At 42.2% G+C, this 14905-nt stretch overlaps 1 protein-coding gene across 1 annotated transcript in view; it reads right to left on the reverse strand.

Moving 5' to 3' along the window:
- LOC125458382 (electrogenic sodium bicarbonate cotransporter 1-like) overlaps positions 1 to 14905 on the reverse strand; it is a 111896-nt gene that overhangs the window by 30423 nt on the left and 66568 nt on the right. The window contains exons 17-18 of the mRNA XM_059650690.1: positions 3686 to 3758; positions 3509 to 3577 (exon numbers count right to left, since the gene is read on the reverse strand). Coding sequence (XP_059506673.1) covers positions 3509 to 3577; positions 3686 to 3758 — 142 coding nt within the window. The remainder of the gene's footprint in view (positions 1 to 3508; positions 3578 to 3685; positions 3759 to 14905) is intronic.

Raw genomic sequence — 14905 nt, forward strand, 5'->3', positions numbered from 1 at the left:
AGTTAAAATAAGCCAACATATGAAAAGCAAGCACTTTCAAAACAGGACAAAAATATAGTGGGAAATTTTTAAAAATGTAAGCAAGATACTGAAAGTGGTGGAGCATGATAGTAATTTAAAATGCTGTGCTATGGTGTCGGGAACATTGGGTTTATACATGATAAGACTGGAAACAATACTAGTGCAAACTAATGAACATTTATTAAATATTTACATAATTTACTGAGTCAAAGGGTCCAACAGGACTCCATTAGAACATTCTCAGCCTTACTTCCCAGTTTCATGTCATGTAGCATCATCTGACCTTGTGATGGTGAATTCTAACTATTAGCATGACAGCTGTTAAACCCTTAAACTACAGCTTGCACCACAATGATCATGTTCTGGCTTTCCTATCTCAACTGTGCTGAGTGGAGGCCTGGCAATTTCCACTGAAGTGGAACTTGGCAACTCAGCATTTCCGGACATCTTACAGACTATCAAATGACCAGATGCACTACCCAAGATCTGGAAATAGTTTTGTTGCCTGGTTTCTTGAGTTAAAGAATACAGAGTTTTACAAAGTGAAACAAAAACAAAAATAAAGTATTAAATAAAATGTCCGGGGCTGGAGTAGGATGTGGGAGGGGAGTGAAAATAAATGAAGGGTAAAGGAAGCCCTATCCTGAAGTTTGCTTCATACAAATATTCCATGAGAGTTAAAAGTTACACCCTCTTTTTTTCAAAACACTGTTAAAACTATGTAAAAAACACATCATCACATTGATAAATATTTTAAAATGAAGTTGAGTGTAGACAAGATCAATTCACTGCTGCAGAATGAACTGCAATTTTCAGTTTAGTTTAACTTTACTATTCTTACTTACTAATGATGATCATTTAAAGGGCACTAACAGGAATCTGGGCATACATTTAAAATTCAGTTCTGAAAGCACAAATAGGTAAGGCCTTTGCTTGCTTTGGAGGGATGAGTACTCTATGTTTCTGCCAAGTGTTAGATCACATCCATCCACTCCATACATTCAGGGCAGTGTTTAATGGAGGTGACAGGAGTTTTGCCTGAAGGAAGGCCAGCCACATTATGAAAGACTCACACAATGAGAGACCTTCACTGGGATCAAAGACACCAGTGACAGAGGTCATGCCTGCCAAGAGCTACTGACAACAAAGGCTGATGTTTCTATGCATTGCAACATCATGTGTGAGGTGGTGGTAGCTGCTGGTACAAGACCTATCACAGCATGGGAGAGAAAGGGTGGGTTATAGGGTCATCAGCAAAGGCAACGGTGTAGCTCTCAGTGGGTGCCCCTCCATCTGGGAATGGAGGGAACATGTTGGGTCTGTACTTTACCCAATTCCTTTTTTGAACACACCCCACATTGTTCAGCTGTGGATTTACCCACAAGTAGCTGTTCCCAGTCAACTTTGGTCCTATCCTATCCTATTTTTCAAAAAAATCTGCCTTGTCTCAATCCAAAACCCTTTGTTGTGGTCACTTTCACTTAAATAAGGCCCCACTGCCATCTTGACCATTGGATTGGCTTTGTTTCCCTAAGTCTAACATTGCATAATTCCTTGTTGGACCTTTCACATGTCGGTGTAAAAAGGTTACCTCAAATCATTTCAAAGAATCTGCATCCTAGCCAACACACCTGGACGTCCCATCATGTCAGGCAATGGGACCCTGTGTGAGAACCTCTCTGGCTATGTTGAGGGCATCTTGAAACCCATTATCCAGGGAACCCTCAGCTTCTGTTGTGACACTGCTTGTACAGACTTCTTACAGAAACTCAGCACCCACGGACTGGCTGAACCAGGAACATTCCTTGTCACAATGGACGTTTTGGCACTCTACACCAGCATCCCCCACAATGATGGTATCATTGCAACAGCCTCATAATACCAACAACTGCCAATTTCCAGACGCCATCCTACAAGTCATCCACTTCATACTCAACCACAACGTCTTCACCTTTGACAACCAGTTCTTCACCTAGACACATAGAACAGCCATGGGGACCAAATGTGCATCCCAATAACACCAACATTTTCATGCACAAATTCGAGCAAGACTTCTTTGCTGTGCAGGACCTCCGACCAACGCTGTACATCAAATACACTGATGACATTTTCTTCCCTTAGACTCACAGCAAGGAATCTTTGAAATGACTATACAATGAAATTAACAAGTTTCATCCCACCATCAGACTTACCGTGGACTGCCCTTCAGAATCAGCCTCATTCTTGGACACACGCATCCTCCCAACAGCACCAGCAAACTTACCCACAAGGATGTTGGTCTGGGTGCAGACCGTCCCACTTGTACATGTTCCACATTCCACAGGCAACGCCCCAGTCATCCAGGAAAGCACAGTCTCCCTGATTCTGCATGAATCCCCATGCCATTCCACATGGCTATCAGTCTGCCCTATTTTGTTATTGTGTCAATAACTGGCATTTTTGTCTTAGACCAATCAAATGCACTTCAGACTCTGAAGCCAGATATCCACAGTTACTAACACATACATTTTGCCAATCAATTGGAAACTAATACTGCAAAGATCCTGAGAGTTAAAGTCAGTGGAATTTCAAGAAAGGAAGAAAACCTAAAAATCTTACTTTAAGTTGCAGGCAAAATGTTTACACACAAAACTTTTCCTTCTCCCTTTGCATTAACTGTTCAATGTAGTCCCATTTCCAACATTTGTTTTTCCTACCATCCTCTCTGTCCTCTGTACATCGATAAATTACACCCATTTCCTTTATCATTGGTGAAAAATTCCCTCTCCACAACTCTCATTGAACACAGCATCTCCATTTTTCAGCCCATCTTTTTCTTTATTATCTTCATGGGATGTGGATATCATAGGCAACATTAGCGTTTGTTGCTACTTTTTATTTGTTTTAGAATATGGTGGTGAACCACTTGCTTGAATATATCTCGCAGCTCAATTAAGTCACACACGTACAGGCCATTCAAAGAGAGAATGGAACTTTGCCATGCGAGGGGGTTCAGCGACATGGATGGATATTTTCAAGAATTCAGTCGCTTCATAATCATTATCGACTCTAGCTTTTTTAATTCCAGATTTATTTAATAGAATTTAAATTCCCCAGCAATCTAAGTGGGGTTTGAATTTATGTCTCTCGTGGATCATGCATCTGGATGACTCATCCAGTAACCCCATAAATTACTTAAATGACCTGAATTAACCCTACAGAAGAGACACACTCCCTGCCACTGGTAAAATGGCAATGGGCACAGATAGATAGTGGGCACAACACACTGCCTTAGCATCCATCCCACCTCCCTGGTGTTCATCCCCCCCAACTCTCTCGCCCCCTTGGTACTGCAAAATCCATTCAATGTTTCAGTAAGTGATAAATTACATGTGCAAGTCTTTGGGGGGTTTTTAGTTTTTATTACAAAAAAAGCAGCATAATGCGAAGTTACATTTTCCATTGGAGACAAAAATGATGTCTAGAATCAAAAAGCAAATCTGCTTACCTGAACACTGCTGAGAGCGGACACGCCCATATACAGAAAGATTCCAAACAGGACTGGCAATGGGATATACTAAGAGGCAGCAGAAATTAATCAATGATTGCTTTTTTCAAAAACACTATCAAAATTCGTAATTAACAAGATTTATAAATTTAAATATAAGTGTTGTGGAATTATCACCTTAAGAATTGGAGCCAAACAGAGTGATAAGCCAATGAGGATGAAAACAAGCAGCCCAGTCACTCTCTGTTCTCTATCAAAAGGAACAAAGTAAGACACTTAACTTTTCCATTTAAATAGGAGCAAATCTTTTCTTAATCCTGGAACTTTAGCATAAATTGACATAGATGAGAAATTACATTGATTTACTTAAAAACAGTACAGATAAAACAGCTTTAGCAAATAGGATTAAGGAGAATCCAAAGGGATTCTACAATACATTAGGGACAAAAGACTAACTATGGAGAGAATAGAGCCCCTTAAAGATCAGCCAGACCACCTACAGGAGATCGGTGAAGATACTAATTGAGTATTTGCATCAGTATTTACTGTGGAGAAGAATATGGAAGAAAGAGAATGTGGAGAAATAAATAGCAACTTCCTGAAAAATGCCCATATTACAGCGTAGGAGGCTTTGAATGCCTTAAAACGCATAAAAGTGGGTAAATCCCCAGGATCTGGTCAGGTGTACCACAGAACTCTGTAGGAAACTACGAAGTGATTGCTGTGCTCCTTGATGAGATATTTGTATCATCAAAGGCACAGATGAGGTGCCAGAAGACTGGAGGTTGACTAATGTTGTGCCATTACCTAAGAAAGGTGGCAAGGAAAAGCCAGGGAACTATAGGCCGGTGAGCCTGACATCAGTAGTAGCAAGTTGTTAGAGGGGATCCTGAGGGACAGTATTTACATGCATTTAGAAAGGCCTGGACTGACTAGGATAGTGGTCATGACTTTGTGTGTGGGAAATTGTATCTCACTAACTTGATTCAGTTTTTTGAAGAAGTAACAAAGAGGTTTGGTGAGGGCAGAGTAGTTGATGTAATCTATACGGACTTCATTAAGGCATTCGACAAGGTTCCTCACAGTAGACTGGTTAGCAAGGTTAGATCATATGGAGTTCAGGGAGCTATTTGGATACAGAACTGGCTCAAAGGTAGAAGACAGAGGGTGATGGTGAAGGATTGCTTTTCAGGCTGGAGGCCTGTGACAAGGATTGGTGCTGGGTCCACTGCTTTTTGTCATATATAAATGATTTGGATGTGAACATAGAAGGTATGGTTGGTGAGCTTGCAGATGAGACCAAAATTGGAGGTGCAGCAGACAGTGAAGAAGGTTACCTCAGAGTGCAACAGGATTTTGACCAGATGGGCCGAGGAGTGGCAGAAGGAGTTTGATAAACAAGAGGTGCTGCATTTTGGAAGGGTAAATCAGTGCAGGAGTTGTACACTTGATGGTAAGGTCCTGGAGAGTGTAGCTGAACAAAGAGACCTTGGAGTCCAGGTTCGTAGTTCCTTGAAAGTGGACTCTCAGGTAGGTAGGATAGTGAGGAAGGTGTTTGGTATGCTTTAAAAGAATCTAAGGGGCAACATTTTCATACTGAGGGTGGTCCCTGTATGGAATGAGCTGCCAGAGGAAGAACTGGAGGCTGGTACAATTACAACATTTAAAAGGCAGCTGAATGGGTATATGAATAGGAATGGTTTAGAGGGATATAGGCTAAACACTGGCAAATGGGACTAGTTTTGTTTAGAATATCTGGCTGGCATGGACAAGTTGTTTTGAAGGGTCTGTTTCCATGTATATCCCCATGACTCTATGATGCTATCTAAAACAAATTTGGCTAACCTTTGATCACATAATTATGCAACATAATTATCAACAAAAATGGGAAGCAAAGGATTCCATTTGGAGTAGTGGATGTGTGTGATCCATCTGCAAGGGGAATGTTTTGCAAGTAATATTGATAATGACGTCCTACTCCTGTCAAGGGCACCCACTTGAGACTGCCATTGGGCCCATACTAATAGAGGGCTGAAAACCCTTTTCGGACCCTTTCGTAAAAGATTACCAATTGAGAGTACCACATGTACTGCCGTCAGTTGTTTTCAGATGAAAACAAATGGTCTTCAGAAAATGGAGCTTCCAGTCATACAATACAAAAATAAAAACTTGAGTGTGAAGCTAGAAAGAAAAGTGCTTATCACATCTTCAATTTAAAATTGTGGGCTGCAGATACCCTGTGTTTGTCCCTCTCATAATTAGACCATTCCCTCCCCACACAAATCTACCATAAGGCAGCATCCTTCAAAATCTTGCTCCCCACTGTGACCAGCAAGCTGTCTCCCAGCAATGATTTATGTTTACAGCTCATTGTCACTATCAATAGACCAATTTATCATGATCTAATTTCTAAGCCACTATACTTTACATCGATAATTCCTTTAACACATTATTATAGAATTGCCTTATAAACCTGATCCTTGGAACTACAAAAAGGATTCATGAATTAATTAAAGTATGAGCTGTCATAGTATTGAAACGTCAGAGCCTTCAACTTTCTTGCAGTGTTCACTTAACTTTTTCTTCAGTTGCCCGCATGAAGTGGAGATGCCGGTTTTGGACTGGGGTGGACAAGGTCAAAAATCACATGACACTAGGTTACAGTCCAACGGGTTTATTTGAAAATGCAAGCTTTTGGAGCGTAGCCCCTTCTTCAGTGCAAGAGTAGGCCATCAGTCTGCCCCCTCATCCAATTAGATCATAATGGTTCTGAATCACAGCTCCATTTCCCTGGATATGTTAACAAACAAAAATCTATAGTTGAAAACTCTGATGGCTGCAGTATCGGGAGCTTTTGTGAGAGAGTCCTAAATCTCTATTAACCCTTGTGTGAAGCCACAAGTAGCAGCTCAACTAGCCCCCAGGTATATTTTTTAAAAACTTAATTGCTTGTGGAATCTTAAAGGGGTCTGAGCAGTATGGGCGTTGGTGAAATTTATGGCAGAGTCAGACGAGGAATCAGGCAAAAGGCTCACCCCAACAGTGGGAATAATTCACTCTCTCTTATGTTTTACTGAGCGATGAGGCAAATTTCCCCCCAACTAGTGGGGAGTTGCCAAGTCAGAAGGATTATTGCTTGTTAAATACCTTATTAATGCTCCAACTCACTTATTAATATTCAGCTTCCTATCTTACCCCAAATGTGCTGAACAAACTGCTCATTGAGAAATCTTGAAATGGAAGTCAAAATGGTCATCTGGCAACTTCAGCTCACTGCCTTCTCTGAACACCCTCCATGTTGTTCAGCATGAGCCAGCATCTCAAGGCACAATCCATGGGCACTAATCACATATACCCCATGTTGAGGGATATGGGCATCCGACATTTGATAGCCTCTCATGACCATCATGGCACCTCTCTGATCCACTTTCTGGCCACTTAGAAAACACAGGCTCACTTTGTAGGATACATGAGCAACTGGCAATGAAAGGCTACAGCAGGGGCACTGTATGAACAGGTACTTGGTTCGTGCCTAGCACTTTTCTCTGCCTTTGTTAACATTTGCCCTCTAAGCATCTACTTGCATGTTTGCAACATCCATGCCTTGCCTTGCCAGTTAGCACAGCCGCACATACAGGCAGCTTGCCTTTCTAGTCAACAGTCCTCAGTCAAAGAGACACATATATTAGTGTACAGCAGTGTCGTAAGTCAATCTCACACCTTGACTATGTGCTAGCGTGTGCAGCAAGCAGGCAGCAATGTCTCAACGTCTTGGGGGAGTAGTCTTTACCAAAGTCTGTGGAGATACCCATTGGGCAGGGGCTCCCAGCACAGTACATCAAGGACAGTCTCTGCTCCCAGTCCAGAGGATTGGCCACGGTCAGCCATCCAGTCAGGGTGATTCATTCAGAGGGTCCAAGCTTCTGCAGGCTAGGGAATGGGTTACAGTCAGCCCTCTGGTTCGATAGCAGCCAGTCGAGAAAGGTAAAATTAATGCAGTCTGGGAAATGTACAGGTATAATAGGGCTGAGTCAGCATGGCTTCATCAAAGGAGGTCATGCCTGACAAATCTTTAGAATTCTTTCAGGAGGCAGTAGTCAGAATGTGGGGAAGAAAATAAGTCAGGAGATAGAAAGGGCAGGTAAGAAGGATATTATTACAATGATCATAGGAGACTTCAGTATACAAATGGACTGAGAAAATCAGGTTGGTAAAATAGGAATTTATGAAATGGCTACAAGATTTTCGGAACAACTTGCAGTAGAGCCCACTATGGAACAGGTAACTCTGGACTAGTTGATATGTAATGGGGTATATTTGATTAGGAAGCTTAAAGTGAAGCTTAAGGGGACAATGGCCATAACGCAATAGAATTCACCCTGCAGTTTGAGAAAGAGAAGTTTGAATCAAATGTAACAGTATTATAAATGAATAAAGACAACCACAAAGACATGAGAGAGGAACTGGCTTGAATTGATTGGAAGTGGGGCTGAGCAGGAGTTTCTGGGGGTGATTCAGGAGGCCCAGCAGAAATTCATCCCAAGGAAAAAGAAACATACAATGGGAAGGACAAGGCAACCATGGCTGACAAGGGAAGTCAAGAGCAGCATAAAAATAAAAGACAAAGCATACAATGCATTGATGATCAGTAGATGCCAAAGGATTGGGAAGCCTTTAAAAATCAGCAGAGAACAACCAAAAAAAGTATGCTCACTAGTAATACAAAAAGAAGACTGCAAGAGTTTTTTTAGATATGTATAAAGTATAAGAGGTAAGAGTGAACATTGGGCCATTGGAAAATTAGGCTGGAGAATTAGTGATGGCAAACAAAGAAATGGCAGAGGAACTGAATAAGCGCTTTCATCAGTTTTCACAGTGGAAGACACCAACTGCATACCAGACCTTGAAGAGAATCAAGGGGCAGAGGTAAATGTAGTGGTTATTACTGCAGAGGTAGTGCTGGGAAACTGAAAGGCCTGAAGGCAGATAAATCACCCAGACCAGATGGACTACACCCCAGAGTTCTGAAGGAGATAGCTGAGGAAATTGTAGAGGCTTTGGTAGTGATCTTTCAGGAATCATTGAAGTCAGGGAGGGTCTCAGAGGACTGTAAAACAGGGGTGTTACATTAGTCATATAAAAGAGGAGGGAGGAAAAAGGTGGGAAATTATTGATGGTTAGTCTGACCTTGGTTGCTGGCAAGATTTTAGAGTTCATTACTAAGGAGAGATTACAAGTACTTGGACGTGTATTGTATAATTGGGCTGAGTCAGCATGGCGTCATCAAGGGGAGGTCATGCCTGACAAATCTTTAGAATTCTTTGAGGAGGCAATGAGCAAGTTAGACAACGAACAACCAGAGAACATGATCGATGGAACATGGATTTCCAGAAGGCCTTTGACAAGGCGCCACACAGGAGGCTACCAAGTAAGACGAGAGCCCATGGTGTTAGTGACAAGATACTGGCATGGATGAAAGATTAAAAGCATCTTTTTCAGGATGGCAGCTGGTGATTAGTTGAGTTCTGCAGGGTCAAGGTGGGACCATAGCTATTCACATTATACATTAATGATTTGGACAAAGGAACTGAGGGCATTGTTGCTATGTTTGCAGATGACACAGAGATAGGTGGAAGGATAGATAGTGTTGAGGAAGTGTGGAGGCTGTAGAAGGACTTGGAAAGGTTAGGACAGTGGGCAAAGAAATGGCAGATGGTTTACCATGTGGGAAAGCGTAAGGTTATAATTTTGGTTGGAAGAATAGAGGTGTAGACTATTTTCTAAACAAAGAACAGCTTTGGAAATCTGAAGCACAAAAGGAAGTTCAGATAATCCTGAACTCGGACTGCTAAAATTACCATACATGTTCAGTTGGTGGTTAGGAAGGCAAATGCAATGTCAGCATTTGTTTCAAAAGGGCAAGAATACAAGAGCAGAGATACACTGCTGAGGCTGCATAAGACTCTAGTCAGACGACAAATGGATTCATATGCACAGTTTTGGGCCCTCTATCGAGGGAAGGAATGTGCTGGCCTTGGACGAGGTCCAGTGAAGGTGTACAAGAATGATCCCAAGAATGAAGGGCTTTTCACGACAGGAGCAGTTGAGGACTCTGTGTCTGTATTCAATGGAATCTAGAAAGAGAAAGAGGGATCCCATTGAAACTTACAGAATATTGATAGGTTTGGATAGAGTAGACATGGAAAAGGTGTTTCCACTAGTAGGAGAGACTAGGACCCAAGAGCACAGTCTCAGAATGAAGGGATAACCCTCTAGAACTGAGATAAGGAGGAATTTCCTCAGCCGAATGGCGGTGAATCTGTGGAACTCACTGCCACAGAAGACTGTGGAAACCAAATCATGGAGTGTATTTAAATAGCAGATTGAAGAAGGGATCAAGAATTCTGGGGAGAAGGCAAGAAAATGTGTTTGAGAAACATAATAGCCATGACTGAACAGCAGAGCAGACTCAATGGGCCAAATAGCCTATTTCTATTCCTAAATCTTATGGGCCATTGCATTTAAATAGTGGTCTATCTTTTAATTCATCCTAAGCATATGACCTCACAATTTCTGACATTAGACTCCATCTGTCAAACTTTTGCCTTGCAGATTCTTATGTCCTTAACATCTAATGCCTTTCCAGTTATTTTAGTATTATCAGAAAATTTGGACACATTACACTCTGCCTCCAAATGGTTAAAAAGGATAATAGATATTTCAGACCCGATGACCGAATCTCATTGCATTCCATTAAACAAACATAGAATCCCAACAGAATGGAAACAGGTTATCCAGCCCATCAAGTTCACCCTGACAATCCAAAGAGCATCCCACCCGGACCCAGCTCCTCTAACCTACCCCGTGACCCTACGTTTTCCATGGCTAATCCACCCAACTTGTACATCTTTGGATGTCGGAAGAAACTGGAGTGCCCAGAGGAAATCCATGCAGACACAGTGAGAATGTCCAAACTCCACATAGACAGTTGCCCAAGAATGGAATCAAGCCTAGATCCCTGGCACTATGAAGCAGCAGTGCTAACCACTGAGCCACTATGCCGCCCCAAACTAATTATGACTGTCCAACCTGCAAAACCCCCATTAATCCCAAATCTATCTTTATCGTGTTAGCCAATCCTCAATCTATTTTAATACGGTACCTTGACCACTGTGAGCTCCTATACTTTGCAATAAACCTTTATGTAATACACTCCAGAATGCCTTCCAGAAATCCAAATACACGATATCAGCACTGCTTGTTATATCGTCAAAGAACTCTAGAAAATTTGCCAAACATAGTTTCCCATTCATAGAACAAATTTCCCTCTGTTTGACAGTGTCAAACTTTTCGAAATGACCTGCTATTTCTTTCTTAATAATGGCCTCTAGTATTTTTTCAATGATCGACGTTAGGTTAACTGAATGTTCACTTAACTACCAACACATTTAAGAACGGCTCTTTCCCACTGTTATCAGACTTATGAAAGGACCTCTTCTTTATTAGACTTAATCTTTCTCTGCACCTCTCTGTAGATGCAACACTATATTCTACATTCTGTTCTATTACCCCAATGTAGTCATGCAAAGTATGATTTGTCTGGTTAGCATGGAATACAATACTTTTTCACTGTATCTTGGTATATGTGACAATAATAATAAATGAGATCAAATCAAAACCTGACCTATACAGTTTCATGCTTTCCCTTCTGGCACAAGAGTATCACATTGGTCATTCCAATCCACTGGACACACCTCAAATCCACAAGATCTGGAATACTTCAATAGCAGCCACTTCCTTTAAAATCCTTGCATTCAGGCCATCAGGTCCTGGAAATTTGTCTTCCTTCAGTTCCATTATCAAATACTTTGTCCTTCACGAATAGGCTGTTACAAAATCTTCTCTCTCATTAGCATCTTGCTTCTCTGTTATGTTTGGATATTTACAGTATCCTCCACCACAAATACCAATACTATACATTGGTTTAATTTAGCTGCTATTTCCTTGTTGCCCGTTATCAATTCCCCTGTCGCAGCCTCCAAGGGTTTTGCACACTTTTTAGCTCCTCTCTGTATCTACCCATAGAAGCTCTTGTTGTTTGTTTATATATCCTTTATTCATTCACAGGATGACAGCACCACTGGCTAGGCAGCATTTATTGCCCTTCCCTAATTGCCCAGAAGGCAGTTAAGAATCAATCACATTATTGTGGGTCTGGAGTCACATGTAGGCCAGGTAAGGATGGCAGTTTCTTCCCTAAAGAGCATTAGTGAACCAGTTGGGTTTTTCTGACAATCGACAATGGATTCACGGTCATCATTAGATCCTTAATTCCAGATATTTATTGAATTCAAATTCCACCATCTGCCATGGTGGGATTCGAACCCAGGTCCCCAGGACATTGTCCGGGTCTCTAATTAACAGTCCAGTTATAATACCACTAGGTCATTGCGTTCCCCCCTAATTTGTTCCTAATTTAGTTTCATAGTCAATTTTAATCCTTTTCATGGGCTTTTTCATCATCTGCTGCCAACTTCTTTAAAGAATTCCATTCCTTTAGCTTACTGCTCATTTTCACTGCTTTTTGTGGCTTAGGACTGCCAATGTTAGCCACAGGTGGTTGATCCTTTTCATTGAGGCCTTCTTTTTGACCGGAATAAATTTTTGCTGAGCATTATAAAATATCTACCAAAATGACTGCCGCTGCTCACCTACTGACCTTCCCTTTAGTCGATTTTCCCAGCATGCTTCAGTCAGCTTTTTCATCATATCTCTGTAATTGTTCTTATTAAGTTGAGGATTCTGGTTTGAGACTAGTAGCTACCCTTGAGACTGACATTGGGATTCTACTATATTGTGATCACTACTCTAGAGGATCCCTAACTACCAGATCTCTTATTAATTCTACCTTATCATACTTCTCTACATTGAAAATAACCTGTTCCTGGATAGGTTCTGCAATACATTGTTCTAAGAAACAATCCTGAAATGCACTCGACAAAGCTATCTTCCATTGGTTATCTTGTAATCTGGTTTTTCAAATCGATATGATTAAAATCACCCTTCATAATCGTACTGCCCTTTTTATATGCCTCCAGTATTTCCTGATATATACTTTGTCTACAGCAAGGCAACTCTTTGGTGGCCTATAAACAACTCAAACTGGGACATCTTTCCCTCGTTATTTCTGATTTTTGCACAAACTGATTTGATATGATCAACTGCACTGATGTCATTACTCAGTACTGGATCAATACCTTCCTTTATCAACAAAGCTACCTATCCTACTTTTCCTTTCTTCCAATTTTTATCGAAACTTTGAAGACCCTTGAATCTTGTTCTCACTCTTTAACGTGTTGTACCACTTCTCCATCATCGCTAACAAGTCATATGATTTATTTCTACTTTTTCTATCCTCTCTCTTGTTACAATGACTGTGTGCATTGAGATATACAGCCTTAAGTATTTGACATTTTACCATTATTATTTACACTGGTTCTACGTTTTGCTGTGCTCTTCTGTTTATATTTTCTGCCCCTCCCTGTCACACTTTGACTGTTGTTCATTATGGTGCACTTCTGTGTTGCCGTTTCTCTTTGATTGTTTAAACTTTTCTTCAATTGAACCCTCCCCTCAATTAACTGAAAGCACTTTCTACAATTCTAGCTTTATGATTACCAGCATACAGGTTGCGGCAAGGTTCAAATTAAACTTGTCCCATTGGAACTGCTACCCCTTTCCCTATTACTGGTGCCAGTGGCCCAGGAATCAGAATCCATTTCTCCCACATTCTTGATCCCTGCATTTGCCTTTTAAATCTTATTTACCCTAAGCCAATTTGCTCAAGTAGTAAACATGAGATTATTCCTTTATTTTCTTGCTTTTTCCTTCCTGCTGGTTTTCAGTGTAGTCCCAGGATCCACTGTTACCGGAGTAGGAGCTCGGCCGACTGTAGGACCCATTAGGCTTGGAAGTTTGATCAGGTGACCCTGTGGTGTTTGCGTCTGGATGACCCAGGCATCCAGAGGCAAGAGAAACGTCTTCGTCTTGAAATTCCCAGGGTCAGAGAGGGAGAGGCAGGCTGGGAGCGGAGACCACAGTGACCTGTGGCGTGTCCTCTCAGAAGAAGAGACATCAGAGGCCCTTGTGTTTCCTGCTCTGGCTGGGTGCCTTATCTCCTCATGAGGAAAGGGCACCTGGAGGACGTGACAGTTCCCCATCTCTGTCATCTTGCTTTAGGTCCTGAGGATGATGGGATGCAGGTTTGCGTGCCTCTCTAGCAGAATCAGACAGTGCTAGGCCTGGCTCCTCATGACAGGTGCCAACCTGTCCATGGGGGAGGTCAGATGGTCTCTTGAGTTGTTGCACTGCTGCAGCCTCTGGGCAATGAAGGCCAAAGTCTCTCATGTCGCTGGCTGCTGCCCCTGTTCCTCCCTGTGTATGTGGACAAAGGTCCTGACTGGCGATGCCACAGGCTCCTCTCCTGCCTAGTTCTCAGCAGTTGCTTGCTCACATCACAGCCACCAAGCACCAGCGCCTGGGGTCCTCTTCTCTTTGGATAGCTGTGGGGCTTTCGATTTGAGGTAACCACCAGAGTGTGCTCCCAAACTTCTGAAGGCTAACATTCTTGCTGAGGGAAGTACAGGACACAGCAATGCCGAAGCTTCCTCAGAGGCGCCAGTACTCACACCCTCAGAGACCAAGGAGGTAGATTCTGGTGAATCCGGCTCTTCCTCCACAGAGGTGGTGGTTATTCTGGTGGCACCTGTGAAACAATCAAATGAGAGATGTTGCAGTGAGCGGTTAAAAGTGGTGCATAAGGAACAAGACCAACAACAGGGTTACTGGGAGAGTTGTAGTGGAATGAAGACTGGATGTGCCTGGCTTCTTCTGCAAGAGCAGGATTCTCTTTTCTTAGGGGCCTAGGGATCTAATACAGGGCATCTCTCCCCCTGGCTGGGTCCTTCCTGCCCTTTGTAAGCTAAATTCTCCTGAAATGGCAGAAAAAGAGGAACTGAGTGAGCAGCAGGTAGGCAGCATAGCTGTTGGCACAGGTGAAGAAAGGTGGTACAGTGTTCCGAGGGAGTGAGGAGACAATGCACAGTCAGGGAGTGGGAGCTTAGGGGCTTAACAGTGAGTGAGGGAAGATATTGCAAGCAATAATGAGCATAGCAGAGAATGAACCTTAGTGGGAGCTGATGCATTAGCAGAGCTAGAATATGAGATAGCAGAAAGAAGATTGTGGCACTCACCCTGATAGGCAGAGAGTCATTGACCTTCACTGATCAGGCATTGCTAGCTGTTCATCTGCATCATTGAAATGGTACTGACTGCATGGCAGTCTCATACGAGTCTGCCAAGATATGGTGGTGTGACCTCTTCTACCGGTCTCAGAGA

This window comes from Stegostoma tigrinum, chromosome 13 (assembly GCF_030684315.1).
Source record: "Stegostoma tigrinum isolate sSteTig4 chromosome 13, sSteTig4.hap1, whole genome shotgun sequence".
Classification (NCBI taxonomy): domain Eukaryota; kingdom Metazoa; phylum Chordata; class Chondrichthyes; order Orectolobiformes; family Stegostomatidae; genus Stegostoma; species Stegostoma tigrinum.